This window comes from Pelophylax lessonae, assembly GCF_965119305.1.
Source record: "Pelophylax lessonae genome assembly, chromosome: 8".
Taxonomy (NCBI): domain Eukaryota; kingdom Metazoa; phylum Chordata; class Amphibia; order Anura; family Ranidae; genus Pelophylax; species Pelophylax lessonae.
The window spans coordinates 8,287,889-8,309,994 of NC_138775.1; the positions used below are offsets into that span (position 1 = coordinate 8,287,889).

The 22,106-nt window shown below is 42.7% G+C and overlaps 1 protein-coding gene across 1 annotated transcript; it reads left to right on the plus strand.

Annotated features, from left to right (window-relative positions):
* Positions 1-559: 559 nt before the first annotated feature.
* On the plus strand, positions 560-1,426 carry LOC309562108 (mas-related G-protein coupled receptor member H-like; the record flags this gene model as incomplete). Its single annotated transcript, XM_082266239.1, has 1 exon — positions 560-1,426. The coding sequence occupies one exon, from the start codon at positions 560-562 to the stop codon at positions 1,424-1,426; it is 867 nt and encodes a 288-aa protein (XP_082122365.1).
* Positions 1,427-22,106: the final 20,680 nt, after the last annotated feature.

The window sequence follows — 22,106 nt, forward strand, 5'->3', positions numbered from 1 at the left end:
TAAAACAAATCAAGGCAAATTTCCTGGCTATCTTTGGCTCCAGTACTTTTTCAATACTGATGACCTAAACTGAGGATGTAGCAGCTCAACTCAAATGCCCCAACTCAGTGTTAAAAAATATATGGACTGTTAAGGATCAACATGGGAGGTTTTTTTTTTGTAATTACTAATTTAAGGGGGGAACGTATTTGAAAACCTTAGTGGCCTGAAATTCATGAAACAAAATCAGCTGCAACTTATAACCACGTAGGCTTTACAAATCCAAAAACTAGTATGCTCCGATGAAGGTAACACTATACCAGGTATTTGTAGGTTTAACAAAAATGTAAAAGAAAATCAGTTTTACAACTTTAAACTTATCATTGTATTAGTAATGAAAGAAAATAATTCTACTTTATTGTAATCATGTGTTATATTCAACGCAGGTGGAAGAAAAAGATATCGGGACACTTTGATGAGGTCACCGCGGTAAAGAATAAATATGAATCTGACAAGCTTAAGTGCCATTGGCCAAAATCACACCTTGATACAAGATTTTAGAACACATGTCCAAGATCAAATGACGATAGCACGCTCAATTTTTCTGGGTGTTTCTTTTCTTGGCTTGGTGGGAAACCTGATCGTGTTTTGGTACCTTGGCTTCAAGATCCAGAGGAACAAATATACAGTTTACATTCTGAATCTGGCGGTGGCTGACGCCCTCTTGGGAATAGTTGCTGCTATGATTCTTATCATCAACATCTATTCGCTCCACAGTCTAAATCCATATTTTAATGAGAAAAGGGTATTTAATTTTTCCCTGGATATACTGTATTATGTCGTGGTCTATACTGGAATGTATCTTCTCCTCACTGTCATCAGTATGGAAAGGTGCATTGCAGTCCTGTTTCCTATTTGGATTGATATTCATCGTCCCCGAAATTTGTCCACCATTATGTGCTGCTTTGCTTGGGGCCTTGGCAGTCTGGAAAGTCTTCTTGATAATTTTACATGCAGACTTGAACCTTTGGCTAAAAAGACCTTTAAGTGTTCGACCATTGGGGTGATGGATTTTGTTTTAGCTGTTGTGATCTGCCTACCACTCATGGTCATTTCCACTCTCATCCTACTCATCAAAATCAAGAGGACTTTCAGGCAGCAATACCCACCGAAACTCTACATCATTATCATTGTAGCAGCTGTCGTGTTCATCTTATCTGTTCTGCCACTAAACACTATACGTTTCCTATTATGCCACAAGCTGATAGCATCAGACTCACTTCCAATCAGTATACTGACTCCTATGGAATATTGGATGATAGTTAACAGTGCGATTAACCCCTGTATTTACTTCCTTGTTGGGAGAAGATGGAACCAGTGTACCTGTTGCTCCCTGAAGGATACCCTCCATAGAGCCTTCACTATAGACAATGACAATTGGTCGTAATGCAAAAAAAAAGAGCAGAATGCCTAAAACTAACACTGATCCTGTTGTTCTGACCTGTAAAATCCTGGAGGGCATGGCCATCCTAATTATAATAATAGGCCCCTGGACAAAGTAATGCCCAGGGGCCCCTACCAGCCTGCTCCAATGTACACCTACTCTCAAGAATAAAAAGCAGCAGCGTTAGTAAGATGCTCTGCCTTGGGGATTCTTTCTTAACCGCTGCCAAGCGCTGTAAGAAACAGTGGGAATGTAGATGGAGAGAAATTTCATTCTGCTATACCTACAACTCAGATTTTGGGACACAGCCATCACAGCGTGACTGTCCCAGCATTTTGCATGTATGATGTAAAGCAAGATTAACATGAGGCCCATGTGCACCTGGTGACCATGCATTAACCTCCTCTAACCCAGGCAATGTACATATACGGCTGGGTAGGAGCTTCCTCCTTCTGAGTGGACGTTCAGACGTCCTTCAGAAGTAGGAAGATTGCACAGCCGCGCAATCTCAGTGTGAGACATAGTGAGGAGAAGGAGAGCAGGTCGGCGATCAGTGAGTATAGAGCTGTTTTACTGCTCCTTACTCACTGATCACCCTGCTAGTGTCCCCAGTTACAGTGTTAGTTACAGTAAACATCTGTCCGTGATCATTTGCCCCCTCTGTCTGTGATCATTTTACCCCTCTGTCCATGATCATTTGCCCCCTCTGTCCATGATCATTTACTGCATCTTTCCGTGATCATTTGCCACATCTTTCCGTGATCATCTGGAGCACCTCTGCCACATCTGTCCGTGATCATCTACCACATCTGTCCCTGATCATCTGCCACATCTGTCCCTGATCATCTGGTGTACATCATCTGCCAGTGATCATCTGGCGCACATCATCTGCCACATCTGCCAGTGATCATCTGCCACATCTGTCCATGATAATCTGCCACATCTGCTCCAGTGAACATCTGCCACATCCCAGTGATCAACATCTGTCACAGGGCCTTCGAAATGTGATACGAAATGAAATGTATAATTTATGCTCCTAGAACGCTTGAAGGTGCTACTTGGATGTTGGGCCTCCGTATAAGGCCAGGCTGTGGAAAAGTGTCACACATGTGGTATCACCATACTCAGGAGGAGTAGCAGAATTTATTTTGGGGTGCAATTTTTGCTTTGTACATGCTATGTGTTATAAATATATTATAAATTGGCAACTTTGTTTTAAAAAAAAAAATAGGTTTTCATTTTCTTTCCACACTTTTCAAAAACTTGTGGAAAAAAATGACATGTTCAAAAAACTCATTATGCTTCTTAGAAAATACATTGTGGTGTTTTCTTCCCAAAATTGGGTCATTTTGTTGGTAATTCTATTGTCCTGGTGCTCCAGGGCCTTCAAAAATGTGATAGACACTCAGGAAATGAAATGTGTAATTTATGCTTTAGAAAGCCTGACGGTGCTACTTGGATGTTGGGCCTCTGTATGTGGCCAGGGTGTGGAAAAGTCTCACACACTTCGTGGTATCGCCATACTCAGGAGGAGTAGCAGAATATATTTTGGGTGTAATTGTAAGTTTATCTATGCTATGTGTAAGAAATAACTTGTTAATATGACAATTTTGTGGACAAAACAAAAAAAAAATCTTAATTACCCAAACTATTGTGGGTAAAAAATTGCAACTTCAAAAAACTCACTATGGCTCTTACTAAATACCTTGGGCTGTCTTCTTTACAAATCAGGGTCATTTGGGCGGTATTTGTACTGTCCTGACATTTTAGGGCCTCAAGAAATGAGATACTGTAGGTAGTGAGTACCTCAGGATTGATCAATTTTCAATGATACGTAGCCTAGCTTGTGGGCTCTATAACTTTCATAAAAACCTATTATCAAACACTTATTAGGATTTTTTTTTTTTTTTTTTACCAAAGACATGTAGCAGAATACATTCTGGCCTAAATTTATGATTCAATTTGATTTTATTGGATTTCTTTTGAAACAAAGTAGAAAATATTGTTTTTTGCTCATATCAAAAAAAAAAAAAAAAAAAAAAAGCAGTGGTGAACAAATACCATCAAAAGACAGCTCTATTTGTGTGAACAAAATTATAAAAATTTCCATTTGAGTACAGTGTAGCATGACTGAGTAATTGTCATTCAAAATGCAAGAGCCCTGAAAGCTGAAAATTTGTCTGGGAAGGAAGGGGGTGAAAGTGCCCATTATTAAGGTCAGGGCTGGGACAAGGGGTGGGCAGGAGGGACAGTTACCCTGGGCGCAATGGTTTATTGCAGGGATTGGGGGGTACCTTGACCTTAAACCTAAGGGAAGGGGGAGCACAGTTTGGCATCCTTGCCCTGGGCGCTGGATGACCTTGTCCCGGCACTGATTGAGGTGGTTAAGACAGCTCTGCTGGAGGGTGCCTGATGTCACCTTCTGCCCCACTGAAGCACCAGTTACTTTTGTAAAGGTTCTGAGTTTTCTCTACCCTTGGATTGCTAGGAAAAGATTTAGATTGCCAACGGAGGCTCAGGTGGGAACATATTGCTCCAGACCTGCAACCAACTCGGCTTTAAGGGCAGTTGGATAAGGAAAGAACAGGACGTAGTTGCCCATTGAATCTCTCCAGAATCCTAATTTCCTCTGGATACCTAAAGTGAAGCTGTGCCCAGACTATGGAAATTAAAATACTGACATTTCCTAAACAAACAAAAAAAAAAAAATAGACAACACTGTGGAGAAATGCATTTTCAAGTTCACAACAAAGGCACTGAAATCACAGCTCCGGTCCCCTTATTTTCTATGGCAGCGGAATCTTGGCAGCCCATTAGCCCTCTAACACCGACCCCCCCAGCCAATTCTGGAAGCCAGTAGATACTAGTGATCGACCGATTATTGGCAGAGGCGATATATCAAGGGCCGATCTGCACTTTCCCTGATATATCGGAATCGTGACCTATATTGCAGATATTTAGGGAAAGTGCTTGTACCGGAGTGATGCCTGCAGCTAGAGGCATCACCCCGGTACCGGCGTCCATAGCCAATGGTCGGCTGTCTTGTAATGACAACCGATGTGGCTGAGAAGCCGCTGGGCTGTCATTACAAGGAGCGGGTGGGGACGCCCCCTCCCGCTACCTTCCGTGGCTCGTTCAGGTCTCCCATCCCACCGGGAGACCTGGATAACCAACCTGCACGGCCGCCGAAGACCCGATCAAAGTTGCATTTGGCTCTGATCCGGTCTCCATGTAAAAACCCAGAAGTGATGTCAATACATCACTTCCGGTTACTCGCGCCAGATTAAAAAAAATGACAGCATTCAAAACAGCCAAACTTGGTGTTTTGAATGCTTTTAAGTCCAGAGGAGGGGTTTGGGGTCTTTTAAATTCCCAGATCCCTCCACAAGAGTACCTGTTAAGTGATAGAAAAAAAAAATCACTAGTAGATACCAACTGAAACCAACTCCAGAGTTTCTGTTGTGATATTTGCAGAGGAAATACTTCACAGTACGTGCAGCTAGAGAGGACGGGGTGACTTGTTTTAAAGTTAGTTTAGGCTGCGCTTACATGTAGGCGTCATGGGAAAGCACTTTTTTTTTCTGTGTTTTCGTGGGAGAAGCATAATGAATGGGCTGCCCAACACCGGTAATTGCACCAAAAGAAGCTCCTACACATTTTTTGGGTGTAGAGCTTCATGCTTTTTTTTTTTTTGCAGAGTGTCGCACGGCCACATTTGTGGTGCCCTATGGAATAAATTACTTTTTTTGAGAGTTCTGTGAATGCACGCGTGAAAAATATGCTTTAATGGAATGTGCTTAAGGGATTTGGTTGATATGTACATCATGTTAGATAGGTTCATGTCTGTGCCAATTTCACGTTATGCAGAAGTTGTGGTGTATATACATTTTGTAATAGTAATTTATTGTATATTTTATTTTTACATTTTGTAATAAAACCAAATATATTTATTAAAGATTGGAGTGTTTTTTTTTTTTTTTTTTAAAGCGGCGTTCCGGGCTCAAAAACAACTTTGGCCCATCCGCTTGCTGTAAATCCCCTAAAAAACAAATGGATACCCGCAATTTTTTTTTCTTTACTTACCTTGTTTTTGAAGAAAGTATACTCACCTTTCTTCCACTTCCTCCCTCTGCTGCCGCGGCCCGCGCCGTCACTTCCTGCTTGCGATGACTCCTGGGAGCTGAAAGCCATCGCTCCCAGGAGTCAATGCGCCTGCACCGGCCCCGCTCGTCACTTCCGGGGCAGGCGCGTCATTCCCTGATAAACAGCTTTCTTCTCCAGCGCTGCCATCACAGGTGTGGGCAGCTGAAGCCAGCGCGTCCTCTTCCGTGTCCTCTTCGTCCCAGAATGCCCTGCCCGGGAAGTGACGAGCGGGGCCGGTGCAGGGCATTCTGGGACGAAGAGGACACGGAAGAGGACGCAGAAGAGGACGCGCTAGCTTCAGCTGCCCACCCCTGAGATGGCAGCGCTGGAGAAGAAATTTTCAAGGTAAGTATTTCTTCTAAACGTTAAGTGCGACCCGGGACAGTTCAGAGGCTATCCATTATGGAATGTACTAGCCCTGACTGTCCGGGGGTATTTTTATTGAAAAAACATGTCCGAGGCCGGAACTCCGCTTTAAGAATCCTATTTACCTAGGTGGATGTAGCATGTTTCCCCCGCTGCTTCTAACACTGAGATCAAGTGATCAAACACCAGCGATCGCTCGGTTCTCAGAGCTTCCTGAGCAGAGAGCCAGTGACTGTCAGTCACCGGCTCTCTGCTTGCCCCCCCCCCCCCCCCCCGCTCACTGGTGTGGCAGGAGCGGCCGACTTCATTGTCGCAATATTGCCCAAGCCTGGACTGGCTCTGTGACATTAGCTGACAGCGGGCAGTAATGTCAGCTAATGTCAGTCACTCACTCGTCTGATAGAGTCAGTCACTCACTCGTCTGTTAGCTCTCTCTGCGAATTTAAGGAACAAAATCGATGCACCAAAGTTCCCACCAGCCCTATTAGGTCTTCTTGTACAATGCATCAGAAAAGAGAAAAATGTAACTTCAGAATAAACACAGCAATGATGGGGCACTATTCCTCTCACTGACACCAACAATTCAGCACAATTTCTTCCACTAACGCAAAAAATGGGGCGTGATTCCTAGAACTGACACCAAAAATGGGCAGTGTTCTTTATATTACACCAATGATGGAGTTGGGTAGCTGGCTGGCACCCTGGCCAGTGGCGGCTGGTCATTCGGGGAAACAGGGGCGCCGTCCCCCCATCAATGCGTCCAGCCCCCTAATCTACATGCGGGGCGCAGGAACGCATGGAGATCAATGGGGCTTTTTTTTTTTTAGCCATGTGATTAGAGCCAGAGGCTCTTACAGACTAAAACAAAGGTTGGGCTCGGGGGGCGCAGAGCAGTGCGCCCCGAGCCCACCCAGTTGTGTGACAATAGCGAATGAAAATTCGCTATTGTCACACGGATCCTCCTCCTGGCCAATCAGGAAGTGGGTTTTGAGACCCGTTTCCCAATTGGCCGAAAGGAGAAGCCATGCCATTGGGCATGGAGGAGGAGGGAGGAGACACAGAAGACGGGGAAGAAGCCGAAGCTGCCGCCGCCACCTGCTGCTGCATCACGGCAGGGTGAGTGAGGGTCCTGTCTGTCTGTCTCTCTGTCTGTCTCTCTGTCTGTCCTGTCTCTCTGTGTGTCCTATCTCCCTGTGGTAGGGGGGTACGGTGTGCGGTCTGGTGTGGTGGGAGGTGTATGCTGCGGTCGGTCTGCCGCCCCCCCGGCTCATGGAGCACCAGCCGCTGTGGGTCACGAGTGGGTCACTGCGGCCCTGCTGTGGGTCACCGTGGGTGGCTGGCACCATGGCCCTGCTGTGGGTCACTACCCACAAGGCCGAAAAGCATTTACATCTGCTGCCTGTTACTGCCTGTGCCTTATTTGTGAGTGTACCATTTTTCTTTTTAATTGAATACATTTAATTTAAACAGAGAGCACTAGATATCTCCCTCTTCTTTTAAGTACACATGCATATGGAGATAGCCATACAAGTGGAAAATAACGCGGCTTATTAAGTGGTTTAAAGGAGTGATCCCTGATACGGTGGTGTGAGCTCTATTATCCCCTCAGGAGAACAGCTGATGAGACCTGGTGGTAAAACAAAGATCTAACATTGAGGTGAGAGGCCATCCTTATGTGGTGGAGGGATTATGAGCACCTTCAAACACTTCTTTGATCAACTTTTGGAATATGAAGTAAAATTTATGAACTGATTGAAGCACTTTATATGGACATATATTTTTGCACTTTATGAGTGATTTGTTTACATTGTTCCTTCTTTTGCACTACTTGATGAAATAATTGCACAATTTTTGCACTTTGATACACTGTATGCACATTTATATTACTTATTATGCATAAGTAGCTCTGTATCTTTTGATGTATTTTAAAATTATAGGAAATATCACTGTGACCACCTATACATTTGTGGCAATTGATGCAGAGATTGTCTTAATTGCTGGTCAACGCATTTCACTATATGCTTTTTTAGGACCAACAATAGGTGTGTCACAGTCTAGTAATATGCACAAACATGTCAGAGGTATACAGATGTCGTATATGCCTGGGGTGGGCACAGAGGAACCAGCAATTCACACTTATCTATTACTGGAGTCGCTAAAACTTGCTTTGATGTTCCCTGGTGTTATCCTGCAAGGTAGTAGAGTAAAAACTCTGTCTCTGCCTCTGCCTCCTCTCTGCCTGTCCTTCCTATTTCCTTGTGATGGAGGAGTGTTTGATGCAGCTGCTTGTCTGTTATGACATCATTGTCTGTTTTTAATCTAATTTGGTGAAGGTGGATTTAATCAAATCATAATTGGTATGTTTTGAATTTTTCAATAAAGTACTTTGTTTTTCTAAACCGGTTTCCTCTTCTGTGATGAAACTTTTGAGGTATCTTTCCTCTTTAATATATGAGGCATACAGAGACCGTGGAAGGTGGTACAATTAGTATTTGAATAATCAGTAGCAATAAACATCATGTAAGAATAGTGTCAGAGTGCTCTCTATGCAGTTCAAAACAGGTGGCAAAGGGCCCTTGATATCACAGGAAACTTGAGTACAACTTGCAGGTGCCGTCTGTACTCTCCACTGCAGGTGGTGCTTGATCGATGTGACAATGCAGAAGTGGATGGAAGTCTGGTGGAACTTTGTTCCTCTATGAGTTCCTGCAGTCAGCAGAGACAGCTGTCACATTTGCACTGGCGCCCCTTATAAATCCAGTAGCCATCTTAGGTCAGGCAGTGTCTATTTAAGACAATGGCTCCTGGGTTTGGTGCCCTTTATGTGAGTGGCTAGCAGGGCTTTTTTTCAGGGGGAACGCGGGGTAACGCAGTCCCGGCACCTCTAGTACTGAATGTACTGTATGTAATGACAAGGGGTGCTGGGGTGTGCTGGAGAAGCTATCGATGCTCACTGCTGGGGGATCTATTGTTTCTGGAGGGGATCTTTTTTGCATGTTAAACTATTGCTGCTGAGGACGTCTGTTGTTTTTGTTTGCTTGGGTGGGGGGGGGCTTGGGGGGGGCTTATATTGCTGGGGGGTCAATTGTTGCTTGTCTTTTGCTGTTGAGGGAGGGGTCTATTGATGCTTGCTGCTGGGAGATCTGTTGCATGGTGCTCAAGGTCTATTGCTTGGGGTGCAGGGGTCCATTGTTGTTGGGGGACATCTATTGTTGTGGGGGGGGGGCATTGTTGCCATACAAATGACTTAGCACCGCAAAATTGTAATTGGCTCTTTATTCTCTAAAAGGGATGATACTGAGAGGTGCGTGGGGCTGGAATCAAGAAACAGTGCTTGGAGGTGAGTAGGGGGCGGAGACAAGAATTGACTCAGAAAGGGGGAGTTCCGGCACCTATTCGCTGAGAAAAAAGGCCCTGGTGGCTAGTATAGGGACAGGTTCCCTGTCTGGCAGGGACAGTAGCTAGAGGTAGGGAAAGGTTGGGATTGAGTAGGGATAATGCTACATCTACTTCTCTCCAGGATGCCTTCCTTTTTAGTTGCGGACCGGCCAGGTCGCATTTCGCTCTTCGTTGCAGACACTGTTGGCATCTTCTAATCTTCAGGCCGCGGAAGCAGAAGGACACTGAATTAACAATGGCCATGACAAAGAGACATGAATCAACACATAAGGGAAGAGGCCTTGGAACCATCTCTGCTTTAAGCCATGCAGACACGTAAGGGAAGAGGTCTTGGAACCATCTCTACTGTCAGCCATGCAGACCACCATCAGTGAACTAACCCAAAACATGGCATCCAATCTATTAGGCACGAAATGTCCAAGTTCAAGCAAGAGCCGGCCCACCTCTCCAAGGGATATCCTGAGTGCGAGATGGAGAGTGTTAAAAAATGGTGACCAGCACAAAGGGCTCCAAGGTTGTAATGGTCATGGACGTGGTCTATTCAGGTGGGGCTTTGTGCACAGAGCATGTAGTACTCAGCAGACTTGGAGGATGAGTGATCACAACTTGAAGGATGATTGCCAACAGCTATTCGCTCTCGGGTCCAAATCCATATTTAATGGGATATTGGATTTATATTTTTCCTTGGATATACTGTATTATGCCATGATCTATGCTGGAATGTTTCTCCTCACTGCCATCAGTATGGAAAGGTGTATTGTAGTTTTGTTTTTTCTTTGGAATAAAATTCATCGTCCCCGAAATTTGTGTGCTGCTTTGCTTGGACCCTTGGTAGTCTGGAAAGTCTTCTTAATAACTTTATATGCGGACCTAAACCTTTGTATGATAAGACCTTAAAGTGTCCTGCCATTGCAGTGATGAATTTAGTTTTAGCTGTTGGGATCTGCCTACCATTCATGGTCATTTCCAGTCTCATCCTTCTCATCAAAATCAAGGACCTCCCGGCAGCAATACTCACCGAGACTCTACATCATTATCATTGGAGAGGCTATTGTGTTCGCCTTATCTGTTCTGCCATTGAACACTGCACGTTTCTTATTATTCTGCAGACTGATAGCATCAGATTTACTACTAATCTGAATATTGGCTCCTATGGAATATTGGATGATAGTTAACAGTGCGATTAACCCCTGTATTTACTTCCTTGTTGGCAGAAGATGGAACCTGAGTATCTGCTGCTCCCTGAAGGATACCCTCCATAGAGCCTTCATTGTAGACAATGACGATTGACTGAAAAAGCAAAAAAAAAGCAGAATGCCCACAAGCAACGCTGAGTTTGCTGTTCTGACCTGTAAAAACCCTGGAGAGTGCCTGACATCCTCTTCTGCCCCACTGAAGCAGCAGTTACTTTGGTGGAGGTTTTTGATGTTTCTATACCCTGGGATTCCTAGAAAAGGATTTAGATTGACGGAGGTTCAGGTGGGAACATATTGCTCCAGACCTGCAACCAACTCAGCTTTAGGAGCAGTTGGATAAGGAGAGAACAGGACCTAGGTGCCCACTGGATCTCTCCAGAATGCTGATTTCCTCTGGATACTTATTAAAATACTGACATTTTTTAAACAAGCGAAAAAAAACAAGGTCTTATTTGGCTCTGTAGCATTAGCCACTGTAGAGAAACACATCTTCCAAGTTCAAAACAACAGCACTAAAATCGCAGCTCCAGTCCCCTTATTTTCTATGGCAGCAGAATCTTGGCGGCCTATCAGCTCTCTAATGCCGACACCCGGTCAGTTCCGGAAGCCGGTAGAGACCAATTTAAACCAACTTCAGAGTTTATGTTGTGATTTAAAGCACAGTACATGCAGCTAGAGAGGACAGGGGTGACTTATTTTAAAGTTCTTTTATGCATTCATAAGAAGGCATGTTGTGGGTTTTTGTGGGACATGCATAATGATTGGACTGCCCTAGACCCAAAAATCATGCCAAAGAATCTCCTGCACCGAAGGCCGGGACAAGGGGTGGGCAGGAGGGGGGGGGGGGGCGTGAGGAGCTTGGGGTGGAGGGGATATGTGTTAGAAGGGGGAATTCGGGGGGGGGGGGGCAGCAGGGGATAAGAGATGTTCTAGGAGGGGAAATTTGGGGAGGGGTGTCCTATGAGTGAGGATTTAGGGGGATTTGTGTTGGGAGAGGGGGTAGAGGAAGAGGATTTGCACTACAAGGGGAATTTGGGGGAGGGGGTTGTGCTAGAAGAGGTGATATAGGGGAAGGGGAACTGTGCTACTTTTTTTTGGGGGGGGGGGGGGGATTGTGCTAGTAAGGATGATTGTGGGATATTCATGATAGCAGGAGGGATGGAGGAAATTAGTGCTGGGAGAGGGGATTTGGAGGGGGAGCCCACCTTGGACCTAGGAGAAGAAAACTCACGAGGAACCATCTCATAATAAATGCCCACTTGGTTTAGGAAGCCATGACTTTGACTCGGTTCACCCCCATAGCACTGCGAAAGGGGGGCTGAACCAGTCATCTCTCTGGTAACAACGACTCCAGCTGCAACTGCAGGAGCAGGAGCAGCAGCAGGTGGAGGAGGAACAACCGGCCTAGCAGCACCAGGAAAACAAAAAACTCCCCTGCGCTTGGGTGGTGTGTAATGAAGGATAAATGCTTTTATATATGGTCATTCCACTCAAGGTCTTGCTGCCCCTTCTGGACCAAGAGTATCCAAAGTACACTAAAAGACAACAACAAAATGCACCGACCTTGTGCATTACCACTAAAAAAAGGTTTATTAAGCTTGACCTTGGTCTTTTTTTGGCTTTATGTGATATCTTTGAGATACTTTTTCTTCATTTATTACCCTGTTCCTGTTGTGCTGTGTTTTTATCAGTTGTTCTTATGGTAGGTTATGGAGAATCATAATTTTTACATTGGTATTTTCCAGCTACATAACAAAGTGGCAGCGCACCTCCCAGAACTTTATCGTATTATATGCAAAAAGGAATGCGATTCCAATTTCCATTGAAGTCCTGAGTCATCCCTGCCCTTGTCTAATGTCACTCCACCCCTTACATACAGCCATATATTTAAGTCCTGTAATTCATTTTATTACGAGAAAGAAAACATTGCAGGTCTGAGAGCGACAGAATGCACTGCAGTCAACAAATCAGCACATTACAGGTGAGATCTACTATCATTTATTTTTGAATTGTAGACCATTTGTATAGTTTATTGTATACTATTAGCTTACAGAACCCGAAGTATGAGTCTGGTTATCCAGAATTCTATGTGATCTGTGCTCTGCATGGTATTCTAATCAAGGATATCCTAGATTAGGAAAACCAAAAAAAAATATTTAAAGAGTGTGCATTGTGACAGTACTCACCATCACTGGAATTTAAAGACAGATAAGTAATGGTTTGGATTGCTTCATATTTGCCAGCAATATCTCCATATAGAAATATTAAGATTTATTCCCATTTTCCATGAAATCTGTAATTCCTAAATGCTGTGTATATTACATATATTTCAATGTCAGCAAGGTTTTCCTTTTGTTTGTGTATTGGGAATGTGGATTGCCCTGTCTCATTGTAAGTGCTAATGACCTCCCATGGGGGCTTCTGTCTCATTGCACATGGCAGTCCTTCTGGTCAAGCTATCTGACCAATCCCTGCTGACTCATTTTCAAGTCCTCATTTGCATGGCTAAGGAGGACCTGAAGGAGACCACAGGTACTTTACAATTGACCAATAGGAAAGCGGTTGTTGGGGGTGGGATGTTCCAAATTCTGTATATAAGTCTTGTTCAATAAAGTTGTTTTGAGTTCCTTCGCCTCAATCTAGAGTTCTGTCTCTTATTGGGGGAATCTGCTGCAAGGGATTGCTATGTCCTCCATACTCCCTTGGATAATCACTAAGCTCTTGTAAGAGCTTGTGTAAGAGCTTGTTCGTGCTGCACTCTCTGGGGAAAGAGAGGTTCACCCACAGGAACCTGGAGCCTTGTCATAGGTCCAGGGTGGGTAGGAGATGCCAAGACCCTAACCAAGCTGCGGCGGTTCGTGGAGTCTGAAGTGCTTACGGTGTCTGGTGGAGTGCTTGGAGCCCTCGGGAAGCACTAGGAGCATCCGTCAACGGAGGTACCCGCTCAGGGGTGCCCTGTTCCGTTACATGCATTTTTTTAGAAAAAGACATTTGACATTACCATTGGAAGGTGAAAGTGAAGTCTTAAATACTAAAGCTAGAAAAGCTGGGGAAATCAGAGGGTTCCAATTGCAGACTATAGTAGACCCACAGGTGACCTAATTGTACATTTAGATTGTAGCACTCCTCTTATCTGGGTGGTGGGGGATCTACCCCAGGATGGTGTGGCAAGCTGGAATTTAATTTCTCAGGTTGGGATCCTTGGCTTATTGAGGGGTAGAAAGAAAGTGGGTACTAACTGAATGTATTTGCTTATCTTCTTCTAGCAGCTATTGATATAGTTATTGGCACCTAAGGATCAGCCATGCAGACTTCAGTGACTCTTTGAGAGCAAGCACTGTCTTCCTTTATAAAATGTTAACCACTTGCCGACCGCCGCACGACTATTTACTGCGGCAGTCAGCCGCTTACAGGCAAAGTGACGTAGCCCTACATCGCTCGCCTGAGAGCCTGTAGGGGGCAAGCACGGCCCCGCTTGTTCCCTGGGGAGCCAGCGCGTGTGACCGGCGGCTCCGATGGCCGCCGGCCACTCGCAATCTCCCGCAGGAGAGGAAGAACGACAGACGGCTGATGTAAACACAGCCATCTGTCATTCTCACTAAAGTGATCATAGAGGCTATGTGATCCTGCTATATAGGATTGCATGCCTCTGTGATTACATCACAAGCCACGCCCCCTGACAGTTAGAATCACGCCCCTAGGGACTAACTTAACCCCTTGATCACCAGTAAAGTCAACCCCTTCCCTGCCAGTGTCATTTTTACAGTAACAGTGCATATTTATAGCACTGATTACTGTAGTAATGTCACTGGTACCCCCAAAAGTGTCAAAAATGTCAGTCAGGGGTCCGATCTGCCCACCGCAATGTCGCAAAAAATCGCAGATCGCCGCCATTACTAGTTAAAAATAAAAAACAATAAAAATGACATAAATCTTTCCCGTAGTTAGTAAATGCAAACCAATCAAAATCTGCTTAATGCGATTTTTCTTACCAAAAATATGTATCAGAAAACAAATTGGCCTAAAATGTTAAAAAAAATTTAGTTTACTTTTTTTTTGAGAATTTCATACAAAAAAATGTGAAAAATATTGTTATTTTTTCAAAATTGTCGCTATTTTTTTGTTTATAGCGCAAAAAATAAAAATCACACAGGTGATCAAATACCACCAAAAGAAAGCTCTGTTTGTGGGAAAAAAAAGGAAGTAAATTTCATTTGGGTACAGCGTCGCAATTGTCCGTTAACCACCTTAGCGGTAATCCCGAGCGTGACTCGGGGTTGATTTTTCATATAAGGAGCGGTAACCCCGAGTCACGCTCGGGGTGGATTGCAGAGAGCGCAACGGAGCTTCTCTTACCTTATCCTGGCGATCCAGCGATGATCTCTCATTGCTGCGACCGCCAGCCGAGAGTCCCGCCGCTCCTCCGTCCCTCCGTCGGTCTGATCACTTCCTAGTTCCGTTCCCTGCAGCAGCAATGCTGCATGGGAGCGGAACTAGGGAGGGAAATTCAAAAAAAAAAAAAAAAAAAAAACGTTGCACAAAACACACTTTATATTATATTATATATATATATGCATATATATATATATATGCATATATATATGCATATGCATATATATATATATGCATATGCATATATATATATATGCATATGCATATATATATATATTTATATATACGCATGTATATATATATATATATATATATATATACACCGGTATATATATATATATATATATATATATGCATATATATATATATATATATATGCATATATATATATATATATATAATATGCACACACACACACACATATATATATATATATATATATATATATATATATATATAAAAATTATATTATTGATTCAATTATAATTCATGCGTTATATATTATATATATATATGTGTGTGTGTGTATATATATATATATATATATGTATATATATATATATATACACACACACACATATATCTATATATAATATATAATGCATGAATTATAATCTAATCAATAATATAATTTTATTATATATATTATATATTAAATAATAAAATAATATTATTGATTCGATTATAATTCATGCGTTTGTGTTTCAAATTTATCACATCTGGGATGTCTACTACAGTCTTGTTTTGGTCAGGTTTAAGTCAGTAATTACTAAGAATTATAGGCCTATAATACATAACGCCAAATTTCCATGAAAAGAATTGTACCGCTTTTGGTATGTAATTCCAGACATAATCATACCGCCAGGGAGGTTAAAGTCACGCAGTGCCGAATCGCAAAATAGGGCCTGGTCTTTGAGCAGCCAAATCCTCCGGGGCTTAAGTGGTTAATAAATGTTGTTCTTGACCCCATGCGAGCAACCACCGGTACCTTAGTTGAGGAGCAGTAAGATTCCAATGAAATGCCCATCATCAGCAGCTTCTGTCAAGCTCTGCAGGATATTATTTAGCTCAGATCCTTAGATTTTCCATACAGGCAGCCATCCATTCCTATTTTGCTCCATCTGGATATTCTATTGCCAAAAAGGGCATGGAGAGCTGTGCAGTGCAACAGGGGATATATGACAAATGAAAATATATATATATATATATATATATCATAGAGAGGGGATAAGCAATTCTAAGGGTAACGTTGAAAAGAAAATCACCATACATTTACAAAATATAGGCTTCCGGTATGTGTTTAGTGGAAATGTCAAGTCAGTAAATGAGCACCTGAATAGGCAGAAAAAGGAAAGAGACAAGGCAGGTTTTATCTTGCAATATTAGAGTGTATTATCTGAGAGACAACAGCAATACATTTCATACAGTGTCTGGACAGTATGTAAACAGCTTGGTTAGGACTCAATATAAGAGAGAGAGAGAGACAAGGCAGTTTTTTAAATGGAAATTAGGGTGTATTATTTTAGAGAAAATAGCCACATATATTGTCCAGTTTCTGGACAGTATGTAAGCAGCTTTGTTAGGACTTCATATAAGAGAGAGGGATGAGGCAGGTTTTATCTTGAAATAGAGGTCAGAGTGTATCATTTAAGACATTAGCCAAAAATATTGTACAGTGACTGGACAGTGCAGCTCCAGATGACAATCTATTTCCAGACAATAAGATCTCGCTTATTTTACCCCCTCATCCCCTATTTCTAGACAATCAGATCTATCTTCCCCATGCTAAAATTATCTCTAACAGACTATATATTATTCACTCAAATAAAAATCAATTTCCTGTACTTATACAGTAACCACAAAGATTCATGTAACAAAGAAAAAAAAAAAACAGTGGTATTCTACTCATTTTCATCCTATGTAAATATTCTATCAATTATCTATTATTTTACACTAATGAATTGTCTCTCATGCAAACATGTTTTTATAATCCTTTACATAATGAGATATATTTTATGAAATAACTTGTAATGAATGCACTGTTATTATTTATTCTTGAGGTCGAATAAAGACAATAGTCCATCCAGTTCAACCCGTGTAGGTGTGTGTGGACGTATTCATTTCCCATACCCCTGAATGTTTTGATCTTTGAGATGTACGTCCCAGATTATTAAAAGTTGCCATACTCCCCGCAGTTACAACCCTTTGTGGAAGAGAGTTCTGCAATCTTATTGCCCTTACAGTAAAACACTCCTTGCGTAGCCTTAGGTTAAATCGCCTCTCCGCTAATCGCATTGTGTGGCCTCGTGTCCTTTTACATTCCTTGCGACTGAATAGTTTTTTTCTATGCTGAGATCACCATTGAGGTATTTGTAAATCGCTATCATGTCACCTCTTAGGCGTCTCTTCTGCAGGGAGAACAAATCAAGCACTTGTTAACGCTCCTCATAATTAAGGCCCTCCAATCCCCTAATCAGTTTAGTTGCTCTTCTCAGTTCCAACACATCCTTTCTGAGGATTGGTGACCAGACCCTGGACAGAGTACACCAGATTTGGTCAGAACATGGTTTTATAAAGTGGTAGGATTATAGCTTTATCTCTGGAGTAAATCCCCTTCCTTATGCATGCTAATATTCTGCCGGCTTTGGCAGCTGCAGCTTGACATTGCATGCTATTGCTTAATCTATCTTCTACTAAGACTCCCAGATCTTTCTCCATTCTTGATTCCCCCAGAGGTTCCCCCCTGCTAAAGCGTATTTTGCATTTATGTTTTTAGTCCCCAAGTGCAGTACCTTACATTTCTCCACATTAAACCTCATTTGCCATTTAGTTGCCCACTCTGTTATCTTGTTTGGGTCATTCTGTAAGATTTCTATTTCTGGATGTATAGTTATTGCTCTACTTATTTTTGTGTCATCTGCAAAAACTGAGATTGAGCTAACGATCCCGTCTTCGATGCTATTTAACAATAAATTTAACAAATTGGTCCCAGGACTGAGCCTTGGTGGACCCCACTTACCACTCCAGACCAGTCTGAGTATGCGTTATTTATCACCACCCTTTGAACACGCCCCTTTAACCAGTTTTCTGTCCAAGAGCAAACCTTGTGGTCGATGCCTGCAGACCTTAGTTTGTAAATTAAGCGTTTGTGGGGAACTGTATGGAATGCCTTAGCAAAATCCAGATACACCACATCAACAGACCTCCCCCTATCTAGCTCACAGCTCACCACCTCGTAGAATGTTAACAGATTGGTTTGACAAGAACGTCCTTTTGTAAACCCGTGCTGATTACTGCTGATGATACAGTTGACTTTAGCAAATTCTTGAATAGAGTCCCTTATCATCCCTTCCAGTAATTTACATACTATTGATGTCAGGCTGACCGGCCTATAATTTCCCGGGATATGCCATTGCCCTTTTTTGAATATTGGTATCTCGTTAGCTTTCCTCTAGTCACCTGGTACATTTCCTGTCAAAATACTATCTGCAAAGATTAGGAACAGTGGTCTAGATATAACCTTACTGAGTTATTTTAGTGCTCTCGGGTGCACCTCATCCGATCCTGGAGATTTATTTGTGTTAATATTATCAAGTCTTTCCTTATTATTATTCATTATTTTCTATATTTTTATTGTTTATAATTTTTTATATACCATTTTTTTGTAAACAAGGTCTTTTTAATAGTTTTCTAATAATTTTTTTAATAACTTCCTTTATATCATCAGCTACGTATTGCAGCTGTGCATTAGTTTAAGCTCTTATTTGAATAACTATTGTGCAGATCCTATTACCAATCATGTCCAATAAATGGCAACATATATACTGTAGTTTCACAGGTATTATCTTAAACTAGCTTGAGAAAGGAGCGTGCAATTGTGTCCCTCACTGTGCATGCTCCGAAACGCGTTGCAGTCTTGTGACGTCATCCGGGTAAAGCTGCGTTCCAGCATGAGTTACAGTCCTCACTTTGAGCCCTTCCTCCTCTTCACCACCCAGTCGGCTGGAACAACCTAAGCAAGCCATCCCAGCTCAGGCTCATGTAGCCCCTATACCCGTGGACATCTTTGGAGACATTTTTTCCTCTGACACGCCTGTTTTTCATTACCACCATGTGAGTTTTACTCTTATTTGCTATTAATAAATTGTCCTGCAGTCTACACTCAGAGGCACCGTTTTTTTCTTTTCTTCTGTTGCATGTATTGGAGATCCCTTCCAATACTGCCCTTCCCTAAGGCCAGCCCTAAACTGCAGACTCACATGGTTTTCTTTAAAGGAATCATGCATAAGGACTATACCAAATGTACTTGGATTCTTTCAGAATTGGTTTCCTACCAGCGCCAGATTATACCTGTTTGCTTGTTTACTAAATGCATGGACTATTGAGGATCATCATAAGATGTTCTTTGTAATGAGGAATTTTAGGGGGAACGTATTTGAAAACTGTGGTGGCCTGAAATTCCCAAAACAAATTAGCTGCAACCTAAAACTACCACGCAGGTTATACAAAGTAGGGATCAACCGATTATCGGCAAAGCCGATATATATCGGGGGCCGATATGCACTTTCCCGGATATATCCGAATCGGCCCCTGAGGTTGCCGATATTGCCGATATTTCAGAAAGTGTATGTACCTGGAGTGATGCCTGCAGCTAGAGGCATCACCCTGGTACTGGCCTTCATAGCCGATGGTCGGCTGTCTTGTAATGACAACCGATGTGGCTGAGAAGCCCCTTGGCACCCCCCCCGCCCTCCTGCCACCTTCCTCTGCTCGCCCGGGTCTCCTGTCCCACCGGGAGAGCAGGGAAACCAGCCTGCACGGCCGCCAAAGACCCGATCAAAGCCGCATTCGGCTCTGATCGGGTCTCCATGCAAAAACCCGGAAGTAATGTCATGAGTGACATCACTTCCAGGTACTGTCTGGCGCCAGATTCAAAAACTGACAGCATTCAAAACAGCCAATCTTGGCGTTTTGAATGCTTTTAAGTGCAGAGGAGGGGTTTGGGGTCTTTTAGACCCCCATATCCCTCCACAAAAGTACCTGTGAAAAAAAAAAATTTAAATGTACAAAAATATCGGCCAATATCGGCCGATACCGATATGCATTGGCCAAAATATCGGTATTGGCCACGAAAAACCGATATCGGTCGATCACTAATACAAAGCCAAAAACCAGTATGCCCCGATGAAGGTAACACTATGCCAGGTACTTGTATGTTTAATTGTAACAAAAATGGAAAAGAGAATCAGTGTTACAACTTTAAACGTATCTTTGTATTAGCAATTAAATAAAATAACTCTAATTATTGGTAATCGTCTGTTATATTCAACACAGGTGGAAGAAAAAGATATCAGGACACTTTGATGAGGTCACAGCGGTAAAACGAATAAACATGAATATGACAAGCACCAACGGGCAAAATCACACCCCCATACAAGACTCTGTAAAACACGATCAAACAATAGCACATTCAGTTTTTCTGGGTGTTTCTTTTCTTGGCTTGGTGGGAAACCTGATCGTTATTTGGTACCTTGGCTTCAAGATCCAGAGGAACAAATATACCGTTTACATTCTGAATCTGTCAGTGGCTGACGCCCTCTTGGAAATAGTTGCTGCTATTGCTCTGATATATCTTATCATTTTTCTCCAGGATCCAAGTCAAATTTCTAATGGGATATTGGATTTGTATCTTTCCTTGGATATACTGTATTATGCCATGGTCTATACTGGAATGTATCTCCTCACTGCCATCAGTATAGAAAGGTGTATTGCAGTTCTGTTTCCCATTTGGAATAAAATTAATCGTCCCCAAAAATTGTCCACCATTATGTGCTGCTTTACTTGGACCCTTGGAAGCCTTGAAAGTCTTCTTGATAACTTAATATGCAGAACTAAACTTAAACCTTTGCATAATATGATCCCAAAGTGTCCGGTCATTGCGGTGATGGATTTTGTTTTAGCTGTTGGGATCTGCCTACCACTCATGGTCATTTCCAGTATCATCCTTCTCATCAAAATCAAAAGGACCTCTCGGCACTGTCGGCAGCAATACCCACCGAAACTCTACATCATTATCATTGTAGCGGCTATTGTGTTCGCCTTATCTGTTCTGCCACTGAACACTATACGTTTCCTATTATTCTACAAGGTGGTGGCATCAGATTTTCTATCAATCAGTATATTGGCTCCTATGGAATATTGGATGATAGTTAACAGTGCAATTAATCCCTGCATTTACTTACTCGTAGGGAGAAGATGGAATCTGAATACCTGCTGCTCCCTGAAGGATACCCTCCATAGAGCCTTCATTGTAGACAATGTCGATTGACCGGAAAAGCAAAAAAAAAAAGAGCAGAATGCCCACAAGTAACACTGAGCTTGTTGTTCTGACCTGTAAAACCCTGGAGGGTGCCTGGCATCCCCTTCTGCCCCAGTGAAAGTGGCAGTTACTTTAGTAGAGGTTTCTGTACCCTGGGATTCCTAGGAAAGGATTTCGATTGCAAATGGAGGTTTAGGTGGGATGGAACATTTTGCTCCAGACCTGCAACCAACACAGCTTTAAGGGCAGTTGGATAAGAAAAGAACAGGACCTAGATGTCCATTGGATCTCTCCAGAATGCTGATTTCCTCCAGATATCTAAAGTCAGTAATAAAAGACAAATGGAAAAGCGCCTCTAAGTGCAGACAATATAAAAAAGTGAATTAAAAATAAAGGTATTGACTTGCAGGTATAGGACCCACAAAAGTGAGACAGTAGCTCAGGTGTTGTAAAGGTCCGTAGATTGATTCTACTGTGGTGGAAATCTCATGAGCAAAGCAGATGGATGAAACACTCAGGCTGGAGAGAGATATCTAACAACATAGTGGGTGTGCAGGCAAATTTGAAAAAGTCTGATCCCCCTAATTGGATGCCCCTCGGGACTGAGCCCCATTGACTTGGTGGTGGACAGGTTATTGCTTTAATCCAGTGTTTTTTAACCTTCTCTAAGTCAAGGGCATCCTTGGGCACACCAATCTGAGGACTCACACCAGGAGGTGCGGCCAAGTTCGAGCGCTTTTTTGTCTGTTCCTGCATGTTGCGTTTTTTTTTTAGGCTGCTCTATACTTACATCATGGGTTGGTAGGACGCGGGAGGGCAGCTTGCATAGCTTTCAGTTTTACCAGCAAACATACAGAGAACCACATAG